The following is a 27,531-nucleotide window of genomic DNA, read 5'->3' as shown; positions in this document are numbered from 1 at the left end:
AAAAAAAGTCACAATTTGGACGTTCCAGCTCCAGGGCATGTCAGACTTTATCTGGCAAAAAAGAAAACATTGAAGTAACAGAGGAGGTGCACCTTAGGCTGATGTGCTCTCCCAGTTGAAGGGGGTTACACATTGTAGGCTAAGCAGTACATCACACATTGAATGTTAGGGGTGTGTGCATGCATGCATGCCTGTGTGTGTGTGTGTGTGGGGAGAAGTAAAAGGGAAATAGTTGGGGGGGCTGACTTTCTCCACAGCAAAAATAACATCTGACACAAGCCCACAGTCTCTTTCTCTAGGAACATGGGAAGCTGCCTTATACTGAGTCAGCCTATTGGTCCATCTAGCTCAGTACTATCTACAATGTCTGGTAGCGGCTTTCCAGCGTTTCAGGCAGAGAATCTTTCCCAGACCTACCTGGAGATGCCAGGGATTGAACCTGGGACCTTTTCCATGCAAAGCAAACCCCCTGCCACTGAGCTGTGGTCCTTCCACCTTCTCTTCTGGCACACACAGCTCCTGGTACAGTAAAGACAGCTCCACAGGTTGCAAAGTCTGTTCTCTTCAAAGTTACTTTCCGTTGGGAAAGGAGAGCTCTCAAGGCAAGACAGGCTGTCGGAAAAGGTTGCTGAATGTTGGTTGTTTCCGTTCTCCATGTTGGTAGAGTCTTGCTTGGAGTCTCTTAAAGCCTTTCACCTTTCTAGCAACTAGCACATTTACCCACCTCTTTTAGACAGAGAAATCTTTGTGTTTTGTGTACTTTGTTCCAAGACATCATCTTCACCAAGTACCCTTGTTCTGAAAGACTGAACAGCTCTTGGATGCAGGAGTGCTCCTGTGCTTGTGGGTTTCCTATGGGCATCTGGTTGGCCTCTGTCAGAACAGGATGTTGGACTAGATGGGCCCATGGCTTGATCCAGGAGGACTCTTCTTATCTTCTAAGGGCCAGACTAGATGCAACAGCAGATATGGGACATAGGGAGCAGAAGCCTGCCATCTCCTCTGTCTTCTTTCCTTTTCTCCCTAATCTGGCTCACTTACAGTATTGGAGCTTTGCTGGGGATAAAAGTTGCCTGTGGTGATGGAGGGTTCAACTCTGCTCACCTGAATACCACTTTTGTTGTACAAAGGTAGGTCTTACCCCCCATTTTAGAAACGAGTAGAACAGTCATGAACAGAGAAAAATGTAAATTCCACTGTTATGGCTAGTTTGGTCCCAAGACGTTCCTAAAAGATGTATGTGTTTCCACGGATAGGGGAGAAAGGCACACACATGAGGTCTCATTTCAGCTCATCTCAGCTTCAGAATCTTTGAAGTACCTTCTAAAGGTTTCATTACAATTGAAAAACACATCACAGCACCCAAACTGTAACAAATTTTCCAGGTGGAAAGTGTCAGTTGTTGCTTCTAATAGCTATTCAGAGTCATTAACTAGAACATAAGATATTGTATAATTGTATTCAAAAGACAAACTATTCCAAAAGCCCTTTGGAAATAATCTGTACAAATAAATACCAGTAGTCTTCAGGCACCATTGTGCTTCATAAGAAAGAAGCATATCCTACTGCAGGCTAGCATTACATCTTTATATGGATTCCTGACTGATAAAAGAAAGATTTGTAACATACAATTCATATTTATTTTATTTTCATACCTTTATTAAAAATATATCACTACACAAATATATACAAATTAATTAAATAAATATTACTTCCAGGCAGGCCACATAACACGGGCTGGAGAACCTTTGGCCCTCTAGTTGTTGGACTACAACTCCCATCAGCCTTAATTATTGTCCTTGCTGGTGAGGGTTAATGGGAGATGTAGTTCAGTAACAACTGAAGAGCCAAACGTTCCCTACCAATGACATAATTTGTATTTATCACATCTTCATTTCTATTGTATTACCACGTGCAAATTTCAGTTAGACATTAAAGCCGTGTGCCTCATATTTTCGATGCTTGGAGCAGAGAGTAGTTGTGAGGGTTGTTGTGTTCCTGCATTGACAGCTCTTAACGTTCACAATTATACATTTATATTCTCTAAATCGGACCCCAGGACATTGGGCGGGCATCTTCCTTGCAACTGCACTATGTCCCATTGAACATCGTCTCACCTGTTCTCAGGCCCCATCAGCTGGACTCGGGAAAGGGACAGTGCTTTCTGGGCACCAGTGATGTTTCTTCGATTCTCCCTTGCCTGTCAGCTGTTGTGTGGGCTGCATCAGGGGAGCCTAGTGCATCCTGACTCTCTCCCTTGGGATGATGTCACTCACTACCCAGATTTTGGCACAAAGCAATTCAAGTTGCAAGGGGCCTTCCTGCTCTGGGAGCCTTAGAGTGGTGGCTGCATCTGACAAGGTGGGTTAATTTTTCATGGCACATCTCACCCTCCCACAGCACAGAGGCGTGCCTCAGCATATAGCTTGGGAATCACTGCTTGAAAGCTCAGTATGTTACACTTACATGATTCGACCTTCTACTGCCTTTCAAAAGAGTTCCAGCTTGAGCGCTGCTAGACTTCAAGCAGGACGTGCTTTAATGTAGGCATGCTTTTTAGTTATTTATAAGATGTAATACTGTATGCATATAATGTTATTTCTTCAGCTTTTATGTTTTCCCCCCCATTTTACACAGTGAAAGTATCTGAACCTATTGGACAGTGTTAAATAGTGTTATGAGCATAGGGGTTGGGATGGATGATTTCTGTGGGTCCCTTTTCCAGCTTCTGATTTGGAATCCTGTGCCTTGGAATGAGGAACTCTCTGCTGGTCAAATGAGTCTTTTGTTAACCAAATAGATTGGCCGGGTAAGATAATGGGCCGATCAGTTGCCTAGCAGTGGTGAATGGGCCAGGGAGACCCTTTTGTCATTGAAACTCTTCAGGAGAGGATTTCCCCCCCCCCTCCTGGAGCTCAGCAGAGGCTTGTAGTTTTGAGTTTTGTGTAGAGAATTGCTGGGAACTGGAAGGCAGGTAGAGAGAGACTGGCTGTCTGCACCATGGCCTTTGGGGTACCTCTTGCAACCCAGATGGAAAAGTTGGATATTGGACTGCTGATGTATTGAACCCCCTCCATCCTTAGCTCAGGTTGGAATGTGTGTAAATAAACAAACCATATTTCATAAAGACCGTAGTCTCTGCTGACCTTCCCAAAGGAAACCAAACTCTGGAGGAGCACAGGGACCCCAGAAATCTCACTACTCGGAGATTGGGGAGGTGCACAACAATATGTTAATACCGCCTTCATTCTCAACACAGAATTTTCTTGGGTTCAGAACTATTCCAAGCCCTGTGCTTGTTATCTGAGGGTGGACATGTGATTTTTCTCATTCGTGGATCCTTGCTGAGCATGTCATATTGAAATTTATGGCACTGTACTTCTATGGCTTCTGTATGTACTTCCTGTAGCTTCAAAGGAAGCTGCCTAATAATGAGTCAGGTTATTGCTATCAACACTAACTGGCAGCAGCTCTTCAGGGTTTCAGTCAGGGTTCTCTTCCATCCTACCTGGAGATGCCAGGGATTGAATCTGGGACCTTCTGTATGCAAAGCAGATGCTCTGTCACTGAGCTGTGGTCCTTCTTTTGTGTAAGGCTCAGAATTCCACTTAATGTTCCATTGGAATAATTGCAACTTGGATGTGGATAGTTGTGCACAGCCGCAGGACTGTTGTACACTCCCCCTTCACATTAATCTCTTTTAGTAGTCATTTGTGAATGAGGCATAAGCTCTGCTTTCCTTCCCTTCTGCCCAAAGAAGCGTGCCGCTAAATTAGTACAAGTCCTTAATTTTAACGCTGTGCCATTTATTGAGTCTCTAAAAATTCTGCAGTTGTTTTTTGCAACTTCAGAGTGAGTGATGCTACCTTGCTTTGCCAATCCATCTTTTTATGGAAGAGACCAGAATGTAGCAGCCATGACACATAAATGCTTTGCTGAATTGTTTGGTGCCATTGTTTTTCTGTCTTATTGTAAAACTTTGCAAGGCATAAAAATGTAATACAGTTGGGGATAAGAGTCGCTAAGACATTGGTTTGTGTGTGTTGCTTTAGAAGGACTGCATAATGGAACAAATTAGCTTGTTAACGTACACATTGAGGTAGATCTAAATCTTGTTATTACCAAGCCAGAAGCCTGGATCTTATGCGCAGTTCTAAAGACAGGAAACAGATATGGCTAATTCATTTCCTTTTCTTTTCTCTAGCCTTTCCGGTGTGCACATTGCCATTATTCCTGCAATATATCTGGATCTCTGAAAAGACATTACAACAGGAAACATCCCAATGAAGAGTATGTTAATGCTGGCTCTGGAGAACTTGCCACTGAAGCCCTTCTCCAGCAAGGTAGCCTGTCTGTTTTAAAAGCATCATGCAAACACACTTCTTTGAATGACAATACAATTAAATTTCTCTTGCAAAGAATATGCTGCGGCAAGCTTAGCTTTTTCAGTGACAGATAATGATGGAAGTTTTTCCTCCAGGGGCAGTGATTTTGTCATCACTTCCTTGAAGGAAAATTGTGTAGCAATGTAGGAAAGCCTGCATGAATGAGAAGTGGGAGGAGTACAGTATCCTCTTGTGGAATTGTCTGGGAAAATCCATGCAGGTTTAAATTCCCACATAAAATGTGCTTGACTCTTCCTGCATGGGAATGACACCAAGCGCTTCTGAAGGGGAAAAAAAGTTGCTGTTGTATTTGAGAAATGGTTATCTTTCAGTTCTGCCTTTATATGTTTTAAATCTGGCTGTGGAGCTGTATTTGGGTCTGGCATCTCCTATCCTGAACATATTTATTTGGAATTGTATTCAGTTGAGTCCCTCCACTGACAGAAGTCCCCTTGATTCAGCAGAGGCTCCCATTATTGGAAAAAGGGTGGGGGAGGCCATTTTTGCTGATTCTCCCTTCCCTCTACAGCCCCCTCTGCCCCCCCCAATCTGCTCAATAATGTTTGGGCACACTTTGGAATGGCGCAGAGGCAGCAGGAGAAAGGGGAGACTTGCAAAAATCGACATGGTCCCTTTTCAGCTCGCTGAAGCATCTGCTGGATCCAAGAGCCTTCTGTCCACAGAGGGTAACAACTAGACCACACCCCTTGGAACTTCTTTTTATTTCTTTGGAACCAGTGAGTGCTATTCAATGCCAGTCCTACTCAAGTAGACCCACTGAAGTTAACAGACATGGCTAACTTGTGTTTGTTAATATCAGTGGGTATACTCTGAGTAGCACTTAGTTGAATACTACCCAGTGTCACAGAATGGCAGCTTTGATTTGGTGAACTGCTTCTGATGGAGCCAGCCAGGTGGCCAAACACATTCAACTCATTATGTAAGCAGGGGCTTCTGATGCATTTGCTTGGCCACGGTGGGAGACAACTGAATTAGATGAGCCTTTGGTCTGATTCAGCAGGGCTCTTAATCTGTTCTTAACCTGACCAGATCTCTTTTGTGTCACTTGTGGATCTGACCTGTGGGTTAAATCCTGCTTAGTTAAACTCTGAGTGTGCCTTCCACAGAGTTTCCCCAAGACACACTTGTTTGTTCTTCATTTCTACATACATTTTTCAGTTCCACTTGAAATCAGCTGGGTTCGCTTACAAATAGTTGAGCATCAAAGTGTGAGTTTCAGCATTTTTAAACTCCGCCTGCTATATTGTCTTCTGTTGCGATGATCGCTAAAGCCCCAGAAGATAAAGGAAGAGGACAGGGAAGGAATTTTAAAGGATTCTTTTCACTGCTCTGGGCCCTATCTTGTTTAAAAAAGGGTTTTGCAGGACAACATAATATCTGTATGCAACTGTAGAAGATGTATCTGCTGCTCTCTTAAGGGACATTTTGCTTTTGTGCAGTTGGAAATCTGACAGCACAATCCAATAGCTTGTGAAGTATGAAATGGATTCAAAGATTCAGGACAAAACAAAGCACATAACACTCCTGCAAGTGGGAAAGTAAAGGAAGCCAAATTAGATTACATTGCGTTGGAAAATGCTGAGCTGTTTGGGGAAGTTGACTTTCTTATTTTATTACTGATAGTTTCCAAGTGTTTGCTCCCATATTGAACAACAAAATGCAGAACTTTTCCCTTCCTTAAAAAGCATCTTGTGAAGATTTAAAAATTTGCCTTTTTTGTTACACTAGAAGAGATGCCAGAATAACACTGCATCTCTAGATAATGAATAAAACATAATTCTTCCCAGCGTGACACTTAAAATTAAAAAGGTAGCAGAGCAGCTTTTAAACTGACTGAGGGGGGAAACCCGACAGGAGCTGAGAAAGGTCCAGTTCGGAATAAACCTCCCCCCTGGGATAAAAACCAAAGAAATGATGAAATTTTAAAAGGGGTAGGCCTAGAAGTAGGCATTGTGAGAGCAGGGGCACAGGATATAAATTCAGAAGAGCAAAATTACCACAGGCCAAACCACAAGTGCCAAAGACACTTGAAGAGAGACACTGCTTACAAGTGCCTGTACGCTAATGCTAGGAGCCTCCAAACCAAGATGGGAGAACTGGAGTGCTTGGTCTTAGAGGAGAGCATTGATATAGTGAGCATAACGGAGACCTGGTGGAATGGAGAAAACCAGTGGGATACGGTTATCCCTGGATATAAACTATATCGGAAGGACAGGGAAGGACGTATTGGTGGCGGAGTCGCTCTATACGTGAAAGAAGGCATTGAATCCAGCAAGCTCGAAACCCCAAAAGAGGCAGACTCCTCCACAGAATCATTGTGGGTGGTGATACCATGCCCCAGGAGGGACTTAATACTGGGAACGATCTATTGTCCCCCTGATCAAAATGCTCAAGGAGACCTTGAGATGAGATATGAAATTGAGGAAGCATCCAAACTAGGAAATGTGGTAGTAATGGGTGACTTCAACTACCCGGACATAGACTGGCCACATATGTGTTCCAGTCATGACAAAGAAGCAAAGTTTCTAGATATTCTAAATGACTATTCCCTAGACCAGTTAGTCATGGAACCGACCAGAGGGATGGCAACCCTGGACTTTATCCTCAGTGGGGACCGGGACCTGGTGCGAGATGTAAGTGTTGTTGAACCGATTGGGAGCAGTGACCACAGTGCTATTAAATTAAACATACATGTAACTGGCCAATTGCCAAGAAAATCCAACACGGTCACATTTGACTTCAAAAGAGGGAGCTTCACAAAAATGAGGGGATTGGTAAAAAGAAAGCTGAAAAACCAAGTCCAGAGGGTCACATCACTCGAAAATGCTTGGAAGTTGTTTAAAAACACTATATTAGAAGCTCAACTGGAGTGCATACCGCAGACCAGAAAAGGTACCGCCAGGGCCAAGAAGATGCCAGCATGGTTAACGAGCAAAGTCAAGGAAGCTCTTAGAGGCAAAAAGTCTTCCTTCAAAAAATGGAAGTCTTGTCCAAATGAAGAAAATAAAAAAGAACACAAACTCTGGCAAAAGAAATGCAAGAAGACAATAAGGGATGCTAAAAAAGAATTTGAGGAGCACATTGCTAAGAACATAAAAACCAACAACAAAAAATTCTATAAATACATTCAAAGCAGGAGACCATCTAGGGAGACAATTGGACCCTTGGATGATAAGGGAGTCAAAGGTGTCCTAAAGAACGATAAGGAGATTGCAGAGAAGCTAAATGAATTCTTTGCATCTGTCTTCACAGTGGAAGATATAGGGCAGATCCCTGAACCTGAACTAACATTTGCAGGAAGGGATTCTGAGGAACTGAGACAAATAGTGGTAACGAGAGAGGAAGTTCTAAGCTTAATGGACAATATAAAAACTGACAAATCACCGGGCCCGGATGGCATCCACCTGAGAGTTCTCAAAGAACTCAAAGGTGAAATTGCTGATCTGCTAACTAAAATATGTAACTTGTCCCTCGGGTCCTCCTCCGTGCCTGAGGACTGGAAAGTGGCAAATGTAACACCAATCTTCAAAAAGGGATCCAGAGGGGATCCCGGAAATTACAGGCCAGTTAGCTTAACTTCTGTCCCTGGAAAACTGGTAGAAAGTATTATTAAAGCTAGATTAACTAAGCACATAGAAGAACAAGCCTTGCTGAAGCAGAGCCAGCATGGCTTCTGCAAAGGAAAGTCCTGTCTCAGTAACCTATTAGAATTCTTTGAGAGTGTCAATAAGCATATAGATAGAGGTGATCCAGTGGACATAGTGTACTTAGACTTTCAAAAAGCGTTTGACAAGGTACCTCACCAAAGACTTCTGAGGAAGCTTAGCAGTCATGGAATAAGAGGAGAGGTCCTCTTGTGGATAAGGAATTGGTTAAGAAGCAGAAAGCAGAGAGTAGGAATAAACGGACAGTTCTCCCGATGGAGGGCTGTAGAAAGTGGAGTCACTCAAGGATCGGTATTGGGACCTGTACTTTTCAACTTGTTCACCTAGAATTAGGAGTGAGCAGTGAAGTGGCCAAGTTTGCTGACGACACTAAATTGTTCAGGGTTGTTAAAACAAAAAGGGATTGTGAAGAGCTCCAAAAAGACCTTTCCAAACTGAGTGAATGGGCGGAAAAATGGCAAATGCAATTCAATATAAACAAGTGTAAAATTATGCATATTGGAGCAAAAAATCTGAATTTCACATATACGCTCATGGGGTCTGAACTGGCGGTGACCGACCAGGAGAGAGACCTCGGGGTTGTAGTGGACAGCACGATGAAAATGTCGACCCAGTGTGCGGCAGCTGTGAAAAAGGCAAATTCCATGCTAGCAATAATTAGGAAAGGTATTGAAAATAAAACAGCCGATATCATAATGCCGTTGTATAAATCTATGGTGCGGCCGCATTTGGAATACTGTGTACAGTTCTGGTCGCCTCATCTCAAAAAGGATATTCTAGAGTTGGAAAAGGTTCAGAAGAGGGCAACCAGAATGATCAAGGGGATGGAGCGACTCCCTTACGAGGAAAGGTTGCAGCATTTGGGGCTTTTTAGTTTAGAGAAAAGGCGGGTCAGAGGAGACATGATAGAAGTGTATAAAATTATGCATGGCATTGAGAAAGTGGATAGAGAAAAGTTCTTCTCCCTCTCTCATAATACTAGAACTCGTGGACATTCAAAGAAGCTGAATGTTGGAAGATTCAGGACAGACAAAAGGAAGTACTTCTTTACTCAGCGCATAGTTAAACTATGGAATTTGCTCCCACAAGATGCAGTAATGGCCACCTGCTTGGATGCTTTTAAAGAAGATTAGACAAATTCATGGAGGACAGGGCTATCAATGGCTACTAGCCATGATGGCTGTGCTGTGCCACCCTAGTCAGAGGCAGCATGCTTCTGAAAACCAGTTGCCGGAAGCCTCAGGAGGGGAGAGTGTTCTTGCACTCGGGTCCTGCTTGCGGGCTTCCCCCAGGCACCTGGTTGGCCGCTGTGAGAACAGGATGCTGGACTAGATGGGCCACTGGCCTGATCCAGCAGGCTCTTCTTATGTTCTTATGTTCTTATTTCTTTTTTTTTTCATAATAATCTTTATTATTCAATTTTTCATAAAACAAACAAAACAAAATCAAACAACAAAAACATAATAATAAAAATAAAAAAGTATATATATAAAAAAAAGAGAGAGAGAGAGAGGGAAAAAAAAAGAAAACTTGACTTCCGACTTGTCACAGATCAGCTATACGTATGTAATATATATCAAACCTGTCCCCTAAAACATACAAAATCACTTTTCTCCATAGTCCATCTTAATTAATCATCAAATCCCATTATCATCATTTCATTTTTGTCTTTCAACAAAAAGTCTAAAAGAGGCTTCCATTCCTTAAGAAATGTATCTGTCATTTTTTCTCTGATTAGGCATGTCAATTTATCCATCTCGACTAAGTCCATTAATTTCAATAGCCATTCTTCCATTGTTGGTATTGATTCTATTTTCCACTTTTGTGCATATAATAATCTTGCTGCCGTAATCATATATAATATTATTCTTCCATATTTCTTTTCTTTTTGTTTATCCATAAAACCCAATAAAAAAAATTCTGGCTTTGACTGAATATTTATCTTTAAAAATTTTTGCATCATCCTACCTATCTGTGCCCAAAATAATTTTGCTTGTTTACACAACCACCACATATGATAAAATGATCCTTCTTGTTGTTTACATTTCCACTTATGTTCTTATTTCTGAAAGCATTTACAAATTACTCTTTTTTTCCCTTTTTTCTTTTGCAATTCATGTCTATCAGATGTGGTAACCCATGTTCCAACAACACAGAAATGACGACATGAGCCAAATTCATCCAGAATTTACACTGTCTCTCCCCCCCACATCCCATTGTTGCAAATTTGAGCATGGGAGACAAAACCATCATAATGGGTATATCCCGACACTAGTTTCTTGGAGTCCTCAAAACCAGTGAGAAAACTGAGATCTCTAGTACCTTAGAGACAAATGCATTTATTGCAGCATGAACTTTTGAAGGGTTGTACCTCTGTGGAAAACCACTTGCTTTGCATTCAAAAGGTCCCAGATTCAGTCTTTGGCATCTCCTACCTGAAACCTTAAGATCCACTGTCAATTGTAGACAATATTGAACACAGTGAATGAGAAATGGAGGAACCAACTGTCTCGCCTAGAACAAGGCAGTTTCCTATGCCTATTGGCATAGGAATCATCAGATGAACGGACAGTCAAGGTGTCTGTCTGTGTCTGTGTGTCTGCATGGACTAACATATGTGTGTAAATGGCAACCAAGAATACACTTATAAAAACAGGACAAGCCATGCATGTGGCAGAATGGGGAGGAGTCCTCACTGCATCAGCTTTAACGACCTTCATGAACCCTAATGACCTCGCATTAGGGAAGTGGGGATTCCTAGGAAGCCAGGAATGTACCTGTGACTAGAATGCATGCTGGATTTACCTTTTATCTATAATACACAAATGTGTGTCTAGTAGTAGCAAGATAAATTTTTTAGAAGATGGTAAAAGATAAAAGGAGCACATTTATAGTGGTAGAGGAGTTTACAATGAACTAACAACTAAAACTGACCATCCCAGCCATCTCTAAAAAGATCCACTTGTTCTCTTTATCGCTAAAAAGAAGGCAGTGTGACTGGAATATCAGTTGTAAAGTTGAGGAGGCAAAATTGTTTTGGTTTTTTTAAGCATGAGTTGCTCCATGCAGTGATTTTGTTGCTCAAACTGTCCCAAGTTTTAAGCAGCAGACTAAGGATCTGGAGCTATAACTGTTGATAAGGAAATGGCCTAAAGCACACATTTGTTTGATATTGTTTTAAATTTTTAAATTGTGTTTTAAATTGTTTTTTAAAAGATGTATTTTTAAATTGTATATGTTTTTAGTTACTGTAAACCGCCCAGAGAGCTTCGGCTATGGGGCGGTATACAAGTTTAATAAATAAATAAATAAATAAATAAATTTGTATGTAGTTATATTAAGAAAAATACTTACTGAAAGTATTTTCTAGTAAACTTCCCTCTGGTCACCTTTCATGCTACACCATCACCCCCCCCAATGCTGTAACTTAAATTCAAGAACTTGAAGCAACTAAATGGAGGTTCACTGTGAGAAGGAGCAGATAGGAAGGAAGCCTTCCAAAAGGAGAGTATGTCTGTACAATCACTACCATACAGATCCTCAGGGTATTTTTGGCTGCTTGTTATCTGGAATTTTTTCATTCACAGCCCCTTGTCATTAATGCAATATAAGAACTAAAAGTGACTTCCAAGGGACCAGTTAGTATGTTAATTGTTTTTTGTGGCAGGGCAGGGGGACAACAGCAGTGGTATTTCTCAGCTGGCATTTCAGAAATGTGAAGTATTCCAGTACAATTTGATTACATACGTGGTTGTCAAAAGCAGATAAGGGACATCATTCAGTGATCTTTTTTCTCTACACTGCCAAAGTGTTTAAGGAATTGGATAGAAATTAATTTTCTTTAGCTGTGATGTCAATTAACTGCCACATAGTTTTATGCTACTGGCTCAATTGCACGCTTTCATTTGTTGTTCCTTAATTAAAGTCGCTGTGACAAAGGTGCCCATTTTAATTAACAGGGTGTTATTGTTACAGTAATTTTAATTTAAAAGAAATATAGAAAGGTCTTTCATCTAATTGAGTTTTTATTAAGAGGGTGATAGGGAATGAATATTTCATTTCAGATTTGGTAACTGATGATATCTTTCTCCTATCCTGTGCCAAAGGTACTTACTTGAGTGCCATGCACTGTTGCATATTATGGCCTTTGACAGAGAAGCAATTCCAGTTTAGCATAAAATCAGGAAGCCTCCATTGTCTAAAGTGTATAAAGATAATAATAGGCAGGACATCCTTGAAGACTAATAAATGTCAGCAAATGAGCCTCGCTTTAATTAGGTTTTATGAAATAAAATAGAAAATAATTCCATTCCACCTTGCTGATGAAATCCCATCTTGTAAGAGTTTGGGTTAGAGAGGATGTTGCATTTGCCACCAAACTGTTGTTGAAACTGATGTGCCAGTGGCACATTTTCCAACATACTGTTGTAACTTTAGAACGGCTTGCCCTGCAGATGGTTTCTACTGCATGAACGCTTTCCATGGTCTCATTTGCCAACCATTGAAAATTTATAGATCCCCCTACTTCCAATTGGGATCACAGGGCAGTTCATAATACATGCAACAGCACCCAGCCACGTGGTGAGCTGTTCTAGGGAAAGAGGTGTGTTCTAACTCCGACAGCCAGCCAGTGGATGCATCATTGATGTGATAATTAGTCCTTGGGAGAAGGTCACAGGTGAATAGAGCAGTGGGGGAAAGCTCTTATTTCCAATATCTATATTCAAATTTTTGTCTGTTTTGGTTGTTGAGGGTCCAGGAATACTGGTTTGGAACCGTTTCCCAGGTTTTCCTCCTTCACTGTTGATCAGTGCCTGCTGCAAATGACCATTTCCATCATGCTGTTGCAGTAAGATAGCATTTTTTAAAAAGGTCAAGAGAGAGACCTTGGGGTATAGATGGATGGATTAATGTATTTCCTGTCCATGTCAGTTTCAGACATGGTCAGTTGTAAGTCACTGCTGTCCCATTTCTGCATTAATCTGCGGGTGCTTCTTTTTTACAAATCCACATAGAAATCAAGTACACATTTCTAAATGTAATCAATTCTAAAATACACATTTTGATATGCCTTTGAGATATTTTTGAGTGAAGAACTGCATTGCAAAATCAGAGAAGTGTGAAAGATAACTGGATTGTATTCAACTAAGTCATACTCAGAGTAGACCCATTGAAATTGATGAACCTATGTTAGTCATTAATTTCAGTGGATCTGCTCTTAGAACTAGCATTGAATACCACCCTATGTTACAGTGTGCACTTTGGGAGGTGCAGATTAGGTCCATTCCTGTTGGAATTAACAAAGAATGACTTCTTCAAGCATCCATACCTCATTGTTATGTTTTGTTGTAGTGCTCACTACAAAGTAACATTTCCCACCATGCTGTCTTCTTTCCCCCCAAGATATTTCACTATAAGACAGGATGACTTGATTTAAATCAAGGCAATTTAAATCATGATTTAAATCGCCAAGAGAAACCCTTGATTTAAATCAAGTTTGTCACTTATAGTTCTTCACATATTTCTTAAACAGTGGTGCAAATCTGATTACTAAGGGTGCAGGTCAGCTTGTATTCGCTTTGGGCTGGGGGGGGAGTTGGATGTGGCAGACCCTCAGCTGAGCCAGCAGGCCCTCGGCTCCTCTGGGCTCTACCGTAGAGACCCCTCATCCTAGCTGAGCCATGGCATCGCCGGGACCCTGCTGGCTCAGCCAGGGGTCTGCTGGGGACACCCAGCCCAGTGGACGGAGAGCTGATGGAAGAAAGTGGAAGGCATGAAAATGGGAGCTTCTGGGGGCATGGTGGAGGAGGAGCCAAGTGGGAAGGACTTATTCCTCCTCCTCCTCACATTCAGGGTACTCCCTCGGGTCCCAATCCATGCAAAATTTCCATCAGGCAATAGGCCGGCAGAGTAAAATAATTTCAGCGGTGCTTACTCCCCAGTAGGGGTACTCAGGGGGGTTGGCTTTTGCTTTTCTGGTCCCCGCACGTGGCTCCTGACTGAGCCATTGTTCAGCCAGCCCAGCAGCTCCCGAACGGGGAGTGGATGCAGCAGAGCTTCCCACCAGCCCCTCCTCCAATGGCCTCCCCTCCCACCAGCTTCCCATGATTTGCATTGCTCTGCCCAACATGTTAATGTACAACTCAGTATAGCATTTTACAAGGAGGGTACACTTTGTGTAATTGTTTAGATAACTTGATTTTTATTAATTTAGGAAATAGTAAATATTTCCTGGTTCCAGCTGCAGATACAGCATTACATTTGGAATGGTGAGAACTGAATCACAAATGCAATAGCACTTATGTTTTATTAAACTAAATCTTAAATGTTACATAAAAGTTACAAAATCATTTTAACATTGCAGTTGCAGCAGTCTTCTGGGTTGCTGGCTGATGGCTGTCCTTAAAGTCTTTGCTTTTAACTTCCAGATGTAATTAACTCTTAACAGACAAGTCATCACAACACAAAACATACATTGTCCTTAAAATGTCTGCAACTAGATTTAATCCCACTCCCACTGTCATTTTTATTCAGGAATTTCTTCAAAATATTCCCAGATAGGGTCTCTCTTATGCCCAGAAGCCATGACAGTTCTTCTGGAGGACTATAGGAAGCTGTGTCTGTACTGTAGTGTCTTTCCTTTTTTCTTTGCAGTCCTCTCCACTGTTCCTTTCTACCCTGCCTCCAACTGTCCTTTTCTATATTGTCTCTGTTCTAATTCCTTTGCCTTGTGTGGCCCAGCTCTACTACCACATAAGCTCAACAACAACAATCCCATTCCTCTACACCCTGAGTCTTTGCCCATGTAACTTTGGTCAGAGAAAGTCCAGAACTTCCAAGAAGCAAGAGTTTGTAGTTAGGCTGGGCAGAGCCATTTTCATGAGATAAAAAACTGAAATAAATGCCCATGTTTGATTGGGAGCTAACTCAGTGTGTATGAGTGTGATAGAGCCATTAATTCTTTTTTATGAAACTGTAAGTGTAGGTTTAGCATGATTGTAATAAAACTGAATTGAATGAGAGAGAAATTTACTATTTTATTAGTGATTTTTAAAAAAAATAAAATAAAAAATGATTTAAATAAAAAAATCCAATTGCTTCTATTTTTTTTTAAAGCACTGATTTTTATGCACTCTGCTGCAAGATTTCAGGGGTTCTTCTGAATGAGGGGGGGAAAATTAAATCCAGAGAGCAAAAACAATTTAAAATGGTAAAATTGCCAAAGATTTTGTGAGAGGGGATGCAAAATATATAAAAAAATAAATGCTTGGGGGGTAGTGTAATAGTAATAACCATTTTGTCCTATTTCTAGTTCAAGAACTGCCTGCCTGCCTGCCTCTCTCTCTCTCTCTCTCTCTCTCTCTCTCTCTCTCTCTCTCTAATCTAGTCTAATCTAATCTAATCTCCTGCCCTTCCTCCCAGTAGGAGCTGGGACTATAAAGGAACTATAAAAATGAATTGTGTGTGTACATACATGCGGGTGCACATGTGTGGCGTTCACCCAAAAGACTTTGCTGCCGGAGATCAAAAAACCCAATATCCTTTCTGTTTCAGCAGTAAAAACATAGTAATTATATCACTGAGAATTTGTTGCCCTTTAATGATGCCTAGAAAACACTGTGTGTAATAGTTGAGAGCCAGCCTGGATGGGAGGGGGAGCATGAAGAGGAAGTGCTTGAGGGGGTGAGCTAGGCGTAGGATCTTCAGCACTTAAAAATCAGAAACTGCACAGCTATTAAACCTGATAAAGAAGCAAACTGTGGGCATCATGAGGTGTGTACGTCTTTCTGCCAGACTTAATGCCTTAATTTATAATAACGGAGAGGATTCTGACATCCCACCATGAGCAGTTTGAGCTGATAGATTTCATCTTGTTCTCTTCTCTCTTGCCCCTCCTTTTCTGTTCCTCCAGGGGGTATTAAGTGCCCAGCTTGTAACTTTGTGTATGGTACGAAGTGGGAATTCAACAGACACCTCAAGAACAAGCATGAACTCAAAGTAGTCGAACACGAAGAGGAGATAAAGTGGGAGGTAAAATCGAGCTGTGACAGCTTGCTCTAAAATTTCAAGCTTCTCTGGAACGGTCGGGGGTGAGGGAGAAAACTGGAATCGAATGTGGATAGTACTGCATAAACTGCCTTTTGAGATGACAAAATGTGCTTCCTCTGTTCTTTCTAATGTAGGCATGCAGAGAGGTAAGCTATGTGGGAAAAGGATCCTTTTTGTCATTGCCATTTGTTTCTCTATAATTATATATCTTGGACTCTTCTATTGGCTGAAAAAGATATAAGACATTGTTGGCAAAGACAACCAATAAAAGTATAGTTTAATACTACCTTCCAAGCCAAGGAATGTGCTTGTCTTTATCTCCCTTCACTAAGCTGGTGCAGGTACTCTAAAGCCCTCCATGTAGAGCATCACCAGGGTGTCAGCTATGCGTGATCCAGTACAACCACACTGAGAGAAGCTTCTTCCCAATAGAGACAGGCACAAGTGCAGTACCTTTTAGTGGGAGGGGGGACTTTTTAACTGCTGCCATTGTGCAGATCTTTGTAAGTTCAGATGTTACTGTCATAATTCAGCTACGTCCAGAGAGACTCCCCCCACGGAAGGTATCAGAGCAGGGATGGGGAACCTCCAGCCCACAGACCAAATTAGGCCATTTTCCCCAGCCACAACAACTTGCCCCGTATCTGATGTCAGGTAAAGCTGCGGCTGCAGAAAACAACTCCCGCTTGTTCCTCTGCAAATGGGGCTTACATTCAGCACCTTTTTGGATTGGCACCAAATGCAAGCCACATTGGGGTTGGTTCCACTCAGGAGCTTCGGATAGGAGTTCCCGAGTGGAGTCAATCTCTGCCAAAAGTAGGGCTTGCAGTCAATTGCAAGCCCCACTTTTGGCAGGAATCTTTGCATCCCTGACTTGAATTCAAGATGTGGCTGCAAAGGAAGAATTGGAAATGCAGTTAGAGCATGGTTCCGATTCTTCCTTGGAAGGTGAATCATATGACATCATGCGACTGACAGGTGGGCAGCCCAATCCACATGTCAAAAGTGATCCATGGAGAACAGGCCAATTCTTGAGTCAGCCCACTAACCAAAGTAATTTCCCACTCCTGTTTTAGAACCTCTAAACTAGACATCTATGCTTTACTGAGTGGCCTACAAGGGTGGGAAGAGAAGCAAAAGGGAAGTTCATTGAGAACTTCTGGGTCTCTAGAGTGTTGAGCTTAACTGGTATTAATAATAATTATAATGTACCTATTCATAGGGTCGCCATAAGTCGGAATCTACTTGAAGGCAGTACATTTACATTTACTAAAGTCTCTATAGAGTGTTGAGTTGGGGCCTAGATTCAAATTAGGTTCCTTAGATGAACTTAGAGAAAGTTTTATGCTTTCGCCGTGCTGTGCAATCCTATGCATGTTTACCAAGAAGTAAGTCCTACTATGTTCGATAGGGCTTACACCCAGGAAAACGTGCATAAGATTGTAGCCTCAGCTTCCCCATTTGAAAAATGGAGATTGCATACATCTCAAGTTACTATAAAGGTAAAAAAGGTAAAGATTTGAAAGCATATTAAAAGTGTAAATGATTAATTAATGATAATTAGAAAAAGTAGACTTGCAACTGTTAATATAAATTGACTGTAAGAAATATACTGTACATATAATTTTCAGGGTGAAACATGAATCTCTGTAATATGGTGCATAGTTTATAGCTTTATTGCTGAGTTATTCTGGCGTCTTTGTGTTGTGTTTGTGCCTACTGATGCCCTTTGATTCACCAATCACTGGCTGTTTCTGTAGCCAACAACAGAAATTTGTGAAGAAACATCTACACAATATCTCCATATCACGAAAGCTGAAGATATGCAAGGAACTCAGGCTGCTGTTGCTGCTCTACAGGACCTGCGATATACCTCAGAGAATGGTAAAATGTTATGTTTAAGGAACAATAAATGCTCCGCAAAAGTAGTATATAAATACTAAGGGTGGAATTCAATGTAGCACTAAGTCGCTCATTCTGTCAGCACAAGAATTTCTCCTTGCGCAATAGAACATTCTCTTCCTCTCCTCTCCCCATGCACCCCCTAAATCTTTTCTGGGGTTTTCTCCCAACTTCTGGAGGAGATTTGCAGAGGGCGAGGGTTGCATGAAGGGAGAGGGGGGAAGTCCTGTTGGGCAAGTGGAAATCCTTCTACTGATCGTGGTGGTCGAATACTGCCCAAGGTGTTCAAAGTGAGTCCCATACATTAGCGTAGTAATTCTTACAAGAGCACTGTACGGTAGGTCAGTATTATTATCCCCATATTGCAGATGGGGGTCTGAGAGACAGACAACAAGAGACTTCCTGTTTCAATATTGCAGCAGCATTATGTTTTGTCAACAAAAGTGGCTTCACCAGAGAGTATCTTGCTTATTTTTTTGTGTAGAGCAGCTTTGAAAAAGAAACACTTATTGGCTGTCGCTTGATACCACCAACATCAAGCCATTTGAGGATCCTCCCAAATCCTTGAATGGCTTGAGGCATGTATTTATTTATTTATTTTTATTTATTTATTGCATTTGTATACCGCCCCATAGCCGAAGCTCTCTGGGCAGTTTACAACAGTTAAAAACATTAAAAACAAATACACAAATTTAAAAACACATTTTAAAAAAAACAATTTAAAAACACATGCTAAAATGCCTGGGAGAAGAGGAAAGTCTTGACCTGGCGCGGAAAAAATAACAGTGTTGGCGCCAGGCGCACCTCGTCAGAAAGATCATTCCGTAATTTGGGGGCCACCACTGAGAAAACCCTCTCCCTTGTTGTCAGCCTCCCAGCTTCCCTCCCAGTAGGCACCCGGAGGAGGGCCTTGGATGTTGAGCGTAGTGTATGGGTGGGTTTGTGTCAGGAGAGGTGTTCCATCAGGTATTGTGGTCCTAAGCCGTGCAAGGCTTTATAGGTTAAAACCAGCACCTTGAATCGTGCTCGGAAACATACAGGCAGCCAATGCAAGCTGGCTAGAATTGGTTTTATATGTTTGAACTGTCTGGTCCCTGTTACCAATCTGGCTGCTGCAGTTTGCACAAGTTGCAGTTTCCGAACCGTCTTCAAAGGCAGCCCCACATGCAGCATGTGAAGAAGAAACTAGAGAGAGCACATAGATGAGTCACTTCAGATGTAATTTTGAAAAGGAACTTGACTGGCAGAGTAATCCGAACCCCAGCAAGGTGTGACAGAAGAGGATGTGGGCAGGCAAAAGCCTGCTTCAGGCTATGTTGGCCTGGATCTGGTTGAATTGGTCCCGAGGCCGTCAAGTGATGGCCAAACCCCTTCCTGCTTCTAGAATGCCTTGTTCTGGGGGCTTTCTGGGGGCTTCCATCAGCAGGCAGCATGGGAAGCTTCACAGACAGAAGCCAGCAGAGTTGTTCTGGGCTGGCTGAAGGGAGGCCTCCACCTCATCCAACTGCCCACTCCCCAAGCACAGCAGATCAAGGGTTTGGATTTGCCTGAAGGTGGGAGGAATGCAAATCTCTTAGGCAAGAAATTGGTGTACTTCTGCAAATGAAACAATAAGTTTTCTTTGGCACTATTTGAGGCGTGCCTCATTTTTTTTGGCCTAAAGATAGGTGTAGCCCTTCTTTTTTCCTTCTGGGGATGCAGAGTCTCTCATTATGGAATCAGCTTCCATATTCCTCTTCACAAGTTTGATATTACACTGGAACTTCATAGTTAGAAGATGTGCAAGTCACTTGGGCTTCCTCTCCTCCTGCTTTTACAGACTGTCTTTAGCGAAGATTAGCCTCCTGCAGCAGACAGGCATGCATGTGGCTTGCTGGATCACAATCACTGATTGGACCAAAATGCTCAGACTTCAGAATTTGCTTCATGTTGGCACTGAGCCTTTAGTTCTCAAAGTTTGATTTTAACCTCAAGACTAGTGATTTCAGGGAGAGATACCTGCCTCCCTCTAAGCTCGTAATCCTGTTTTTGTGGCTGTTAGCAATCATTGTTTTCTCCCTCTGCTCCAGCCTACCCCTTGTTTTGTTTCTTGTTGAGTGATCCCATCTAATGAGGGGTCATGTACTGGTCCTGATGCCACAGCATTCTACAGTCAGTCAGGTTTAGCAATTTGCTGAGGTCACTAAAGGTAAATGGAACACAAGAGTCTTTATGGCACCTTCAAGACTGAACGCATTTATCATGGCATAAGCTTTCATGGCTTGAATGCAATCCTCAGTGACGCCCATTGGGGCTTTTGTCTAAGTAATGCATTGGGGTTTGAGGGCATAAGACCAGACAGTGTTGAAGGGAAAAGACAGGGTCCAGGGAAGAATGAGAAGAGGGGATGTTTTGATGAGGGATTTGAATGAGAGATGGTGTCGTGAGCCAAGCAGGAAGGGGGCAGATGGACAAGAGTGAAACAGAGGATCAGGACTGGGAACCTGGAGAGGGGGCAGATAGAGGGATGGACTCACAGGGCACCCCAGCCCCCATCTTGGACAGCTCAGCCCCCTCAGCTCCTGACCCTCCTGTGGAAGCACCGCCACCGCCAGAGAATCAACCTTGCACATCAGACGTTTCCCAGCCAAGTGCTGCCCAGCTATCCCCACCAGAACCACCAGTTAGCAGCTGCCCCCCGTCGGAGACGGAAGCTGAGGACAAACCATCTTCGCCTTGTGCTTGGAGGCATTTGAGGCAGGAAATTCAACAGTTTGAGCTGAGGAGTAGCCTGCGTGTGCACGCACAATCCAAGCCCACTTAAGGGGACTCGGGGGGGGGGGACCCAGTTGCTGAGTCAATGTCTTAGTGCCGCGTTAGCATCAGGTCTGTGGAGTCGGTATGTCGAACCTTTGACTCTGACTCCTCTATTTTTCTATTGTCCGACTCAGACTCCTCTATTTTTCTACTGTCTGACTCCCACTCTGACTCCTTCATAAATGGCAAATGTATATTAATGTATTAATATTAATATCAGTACATTTCTACCGACTCCGACTCCACCCAAAATTGCTTCCGACTCCGACTCCACCCAAAATTGCTTCCGACTTCACCCAAATTTGCTTCTGACTCCGACTCCACAGCCCTGGTTAGCATGCTTAGTCAGTGTTAGTTTAGGGCCAAAGTTCCTAACAAGCGTAGTTAGGTTAATGAGGCGCACTGCTTTAGATGTATCTATAACTTTAATAAAAAGAGAAAAAACCCATAGACGCGTCTGCAGCTGAGTCCTTTGATGACAGGCAGGACAGATGGGCTGGGGAGGTTCCTTCTGCGATAGCCTGGCGAAATGTGCAACGGCAGAAACGTGAGTGAAGGAGATGAGCTTGAACAGAATGGAAGACGTATAAGTCTGTGTTACCATAATGCTGGCCTAGTTCCAATCTTGTCCATCTTTTTGATTAGGGGGACGACTTGACTCCACAGCTGTGAACTTCCTGCAGCAAATCATAGAGCTGGGTTCGGAGCCCCACGATGCAGCTGCTGTTGCCTCTGTGGTTGCCATGGCCCCAGGAACTGTTACCGTCGTGAAGCAGGTCAAAACTCTTTCATTTCCTGTGGAATGGTGTGTGTACATGTGCATGTCTGCAAGAGTGATCCTTTTGAACCAAATTTGGCTGATCTTTACTGTCTGTGAATAATATGGATTTGGAATATGTTGAGACAACATCTCTTTAGCTAGGCAGTTCATTAGTCAGCCGTTCTTGCAGCAACACCTTGGACTACATTTGTTTCTGGAGTCTGCATTACAGAATGTGTGAATTATATGCCCAAAACTGAGTGTAATCAAGTTGGTCACTTCTATATATGACGTTTTGAGGGAAAAGATTTATTTTCAGCAGATGGTGTCAAAATATTTATTGCAAGCCTATTACGCTAGTACAATGGGTGACTGGCAATCAATTCAAACAATCACCAGGCATACCATGCAATTTTTTCTGGGACTGTACCAGTTCAGAATGGATGGAGGTGTTGCTGATGTTGGGAAGTTCATTTCTCATTCACTGAGAACTAAGGCACTGAATCCTTGCCTCTTGGGGGGAAAAAAAAGCTTTTAGCCCAGTTCTCTCACACACATTTTGGCATTCTATGTGCAGGGCGATTTTGATACAGGAGCAGCACATTCAAGCTAGCAACCCCTCACCAGAATACTAAAGTAATTACAGTCACGTGAAACAGTGTGCCATTTGCCTCCTGGTTCGTGTGAGCTGGCTCTTCATTCAGAGTAGCTATATTTCTTCCAAAGATAGGTTTCCACATTGTGGTAAAAATGGCAGTTTAAATTGGCCTCTGGGCAGTAGAGCTGAGAAAATTGACCTGCATTTTATTCCATTTCTGAGCATCATGCTGTAATGAGAGAGCCATCTGCAAGCACTGGAAGCAGTGAGGTTGCAGAAGTCCTATTGGGGACATATTTGATATGTAGGACTTTGCTAGATGGAGGAAAACATGCCTGTCAGATAGTAGCATTGTTGTTTTTCTTGTTGTAATGAAGTCTTTCATTATTCATAAAGCAAAAATGTTAAGACTGTGGTTTGCTCATAAAAACACACATCAATAAATTGTATGTTTTCAAATCCCCACAGACATAAGGCATTCATGTGTCCTTGCTATATATTGTTAGCTTTTATTCTGTGTAGACACACGGTGAGATAAATTCTTGTGTTAATTGCCAAATTACTTCCTTTGCAGCTTTTATTCTAAATCATTGTGTTGGTGACATTATGTCAATCTTCATGGGACTTTTTGTGTTAAAAATGGGACTGTGGATAGAAGCATATGATAAAGCACATTTATTTATATATGCACAAGATCAAGAGTGGAAAAATATTTCATATTCCTAGGAGCCCTTATCAGATCTTGAGAACCTAGTCTAATAGAAAGCTCAAGGGATGTTGAAGGGCCTAAGCCGTAATTCTGTTGCATTCAGAGTTGTAGAATGGTGTGCTGTTGCTCCTGACCCTTTCAGTTTCAGCAAAGCTAGGCCTACCCTCAGTCCAGAGATCAAACCACCCAGCTGCTGAGCAACAAGCAGCATTGCCGCTGTGACAGATGGAAATGGCTGTTACAAGCCCAGCAAGAAGTCACAAGCTCCTAGTGTCCTGTTCCCCAGTTGGGGATTAGTATAGCCTCCCAGGATTGCCAGGGCTCATCTGTCTTCTGGTGTTGGGGAGGGAGAATTTTCCTTAATTGTGTTCTAAATGCTCTTGGCATGCATTGCCACTGTACATTTTATATTGCTTGTGTTGGCTGGTGCCCCAGTTCCAGCAGCCACTGCAAGCAGCATTGTTCAAGGAGTGGGAAGAGACTGGCTAACCTCTAACTGAATAAAAGTGACACAGAGTTTCAAGTGGGCCAAAACTATTTAAACAATTGGCCTGACCACTTATGTCCATCCCCAGCTCAGTTCTTCCTTCTCACCTCCTTTGTATTCCACCTGGTTCCCCAGGGTACCTCTGCTCAGTAGAAGTGATGACTCAGAGAATCGGGTTGGCAGCCTGAGAGAAGCAAATTAGCTGAGAAGGACGTGAACAATTCCTTGGCTAGCCTTGTAGAAACTCAATTAAGTTGAGCCAAATAAATGCCCAGGCTGTTGCTAGATTCTCAACTTCCTAAAATATATTGTTGAAATGTGAGTAGGTGCATTTAGTCTTGAGTGTTAAGGGTAGGAGAAAGCAAAGAAATGGTGTCCAGTTTTACCAGTGCACATTTTGAAATAACATTCAGAAACTGAAATAAGGTTTTAAAAAACACGCACACTACAAATGAAACTGCTTCATTCATATGTCATATTGTGAACCATACTTAATCTTGCCCTGTGCTAAGATAAAAAAATTGATATAACCTGCAGCTATAGAACGTACAAAGAGGTACACTTAAAATGAACCAGAGGACGGACCATCTTCCTTGTTAATAAAAGCTTAGCTGGATTTTTTAGCTTAGGGAAAAAAGACTGAAAGTGATACAGTATTTATATAATAATGAATGCTCTGGATGGGATCAAATTGTTTGCTCTTTTTTTAAAAAAAACTCAGGGCTACTTCACACATGGCATTTTTTTAAAAAAAGGTATAGAAAATTCCATATACAAAATACTTAATATTGTCACCTGTGGAAATAGTACAGCTTGCTGTACTTACATTTGTTTATTTATTACATTTATATCCCACCTTTCCTACGAGAAGCTCAAGGTGGTGCACAAACACCGTTCTCCCCCTCCTGATTTTATCCTCCCAAGAACCTTGTGAGGTAGGTTAGGCTCAGTAACTGGCCCAAGGTCACCCAGCGAGCTTCATGTATGCTGCATGTCGTCAGATGATGGTAAAAGTGATTCACTATGTATTTCAACTTCAAGATTTTTGAAATATTAAGCGATATATAAATGCTTTTAAATGAATAAATGTATTTTGCTTTCAGTGAAACAGACATGAGCAATTGTCACATGTGATGATTTACACCCAGTTTTCACACTTTTTCCGCCACAGGCTTTCCATGTAGGAAATGTGTAACATTTGACCAAACAAGAGATGGATTGATTCCATAAAGGAAGCCACTGACCTGAACTTATAAGATCTGAACAGGGTGGTTTATAACAGATGCTATTGGAGGTTGCTGATTCATAGGGTCGCCATAAGTCAAAATTGACTTGAAGGCACATAACAACAACAACAACAATGTAGAAAAAATGGATGGTGAACTGGGCCCATGTAGGAATAAAGTAAAATGGCAGAAACAAAATCCAAGTTCTGAGAATCTCTTTACCCATTGCATAGATCAGGCAGTGAGAAACCTGGCATCAAATCCAGGTTGCAGCTAATGTTTGTGGGGTGGTGTGCTAGCTTTTGGGCATGATATAGATTCTATGTCATAGATGACTATTTATTCAACTTCAGTTGCCCCGCTTAATTTGTTGATAAGGCTTTGAGTGCATGTTCAATCTTTCACCACGCTATAGATAGCCTTTGTTGTTTTTTAATTCTTACATGCAAGAGTCTGTTCACCTGCAAACAATTAATATAAAGGAAAATAAAAGCCCTGTTCTAATTTCACCTTGAGAAATATGTAATTCATTGTGAAAGGGGTGCTTTTCTCAATTTGTAATCATTCTGGATTTTTCTTGTTTCACTATAATATGATTTTAAAGCATGTGCTTTGTATTTAACTTTCCTCTTGGAGAAGTATTCTGCTACACCCCTCGCCCTGTGACCTTCAGCTACTCTAATGGATAGCGAGAACAAACAATACTCTCTGCAATATATCAGTGTCACCTGTCTTTGATTCCCCACCCTTATCCTCTAATTGCCTCACCAAGTCCTTGCCTAGCTGCATGTGACTTGCTTCTCATGAACAAACTACCTCTCAGATTTTAGCACCCTTAGTAAACGCCAACATGGCATTGCAGTAAATGTGCAGCTGCGTGTTGACCTCCCGCTCCATCATGTCTAGCAGATTTTGCTTATCTGCTCATGCTCAAATGCACAAGAGCTCTGCATTTTACCACTGCACATCATTGGCTGCTGTTGGGGGAAAGGGCAGAGACAAACAAAACATCATGACATCAGTATATGGGTAAATTCTTCTAGACCAGGACCGGAAGACCTGTGGCCCTTCGCATGTTTTTGGATTCCCAGCTCTCATCAGTTCCAGACGGCATGGCCAATATGATAACATCTGGAGGATCACAGATTCCCCATCCCCATCCTAGACCTGACAGAGATTGGGAATGGTGGAAGAGACATGTGGCTGGTGTGCATTTAGCCTTTAAGCCATTTCTTGTTGATAGCTGATTTGCGTAGCTTTCCATGTTATGAAATCTTAAAATGGCTTTCCCTATTTCTATGTGCTACTACCCCTCTTCTTTTCAAGGCCAAACCAGCTGTGACAGGGCAGCCATATGTATGATCTGTTTGAAGCGGTGGTGGGATGGGTCTGCTCTTATTTATTTAAACAATTTTTACTCTGCTCTTCAGCAAAAGAAAAAAGAAAAAGCTCCTGGCTCAATGAAAACAAGACAGTTTCTCCTCTCTGGCTTGAAGTCAAAAAGACATGACACAAAAGGAAAACAAATTGGGGTGGAGGAGGAAATAAGCAAATGTAACTTCCAGTTCTTAGTTGCAAGACCAGCCGGGATCGAAACAGCCTGAGGAGAGGAGGAGCTAAAACTTGCTGGTCTCTTAGCTACACCAATGGCATGTCCCTGTACCTCTTCTCCTCCACCCCCTTTGCTATATCCTGATGGAATGACTGCTGCCAGGTGACAGTTGATGGAGGGAGGAGCCTTGCTTCTCAGCATTGCTAGTGGTGGTCCTGCATCCTTTCTTTTCTCTCTTCTGCTGTAGGCTGAAGGAATGGCTGCTGCCAAGTGACACAGCTGATAGAGTGAGGAACCTGGCTTCTCATTCCTTACCTGAAAAGGAGCATGCTGGGAATGGGGGCAACCCTTCTCCCCCCCTCCCCTCTGCCATCTTGCCTTCCTGTGTTACTTTCAGCCAGCCTTCCCTAACCTGTTTTCCCCCTCTGTCCCCCAAGATGTTGCTGGATTGCAACTCCCATCATCTGTGCCTATTGACCAGGCTGGCCAGGGCTGATGAGAATTCCAACAGCATCTGGAGAGCTGGCTGGGGAAGGCTGCTTTAAGCATTTTCCTCCCACCTGGCTTGTATCTGGTATCAGAGCTGGGAGAAAGTGGGAGAACTCTTGTACAGAGAGGTAAGGCAGGGAGGGAGACAAGTCGGTTTCATTCCCCTTTCCCATGTGCTCCTTTTCATGTATAGACATACACAAACACACACAGAGCAGTCCTGCATTAAGTATGAATGGGCCAGATCCTTGGATCGCTGCCCCCCATGTCTAGTTTGGCCATGTGCCATAATCGTTTTAAACAGGTAGATTTCTTGAACAGAATAAGCTTTTCCTCTTTACTGCAATTTTCTTGTTGCCTAACAGAATAGTTTTCACAATGTCCTTGTCTTACTCTATATCATCTTTACTATTTTATTCTTTTTTTTAAACAAATGGCTTGGCTTTTCCCCCCTTTCCTGAGAAGACACACTGCTGCTCTACTTGTACAACCTGCTTACTTAAAAAAAAAACTCCTCTCATTCCCACATTCCTGGCATGAGCTTGCTGTCATGAACAAGGGCTTCATAGCAGGTGGAGGAGCCAAAGGTCCAGAGTTCTGCTTGGCCACAAAATGCATGAGCATGACGTTTATTTTATTTATTTATTTGGTTTATATCCCGCCCTTCCTCCCAGCAGGAGCCCTGGGTGGCAAACAAAAGCACCAAAAACACTTTAAAACATCATAAAAACAGACATTAAAATACCTTAAAACAAAACATCTTTAAAAACATTTTTTTAAAGCTTTCAAGACATCTTTATTTTTTTAAAAAAGTTAAAAACATGTTTTCAAAAAAGGTTTGCAAATATATTAAAAAGCAATTTCAACAACAGATGCAGACTGGGATAAGGTC

The 27,531-nt window shown here is 42.2% G+C and overlaps 1 protein-coding gene across 7 annotated transcripts in view; it reads left to right on the top strand.

Moving 5' to 3' along the window:
• The window catches only part of ZFAT (zinc finger and AT-hook domain containing), a 126,159-nt gene that overhangs the window by 86,806 nt on the left and 11,822 nt on the right, over positions 1–27,531 (top strand). For all 7 annotated transcript variants that reach the window (XM_061606964.1, XM_061606978.1, XM_061606953.1 and 4 more), the window contains 4 exons: positions 4,205–4,343; positions 15,984–16,102; positions 17,881–18,004; positions 21,464–21,594. In XM_061606964.1, coding sequence (XP_061462948.1) covers positions 4,205–4,343; positions 15,984–16,102; positions 17,881–18,004; positions 21,464–21,594 — 513 coding nt within the window. The remainder of the gene's footprint in view (positions 1–4,204; positions 4,344–15,983; positions 16,103–17,880; positions 18,005–21,463; positions 21,595–27,531) is intronic.

Source organism: Rhineura floridana, chromosome 1, assembly GCF_030035675.1.
Source record: "Rhineura floridana isolate rRhiFlo1 chromosome 1, rRhiFlo1.hap2, whole genome shotgun sequence".
In the NCBI taxonomy this organism is placed as follows: domain Eukaryota; kingdom Metazoa; phylum Chordata; class Lepidosauria; order Squamata; family Rhineuridae; genus Rhineura; species Rhineura floridana.
The sequence above is the reverse complement of the archived record's forward strand: the minus strand, read 5'-3'. Positions and strand labels throughout refer to the sequence as shown.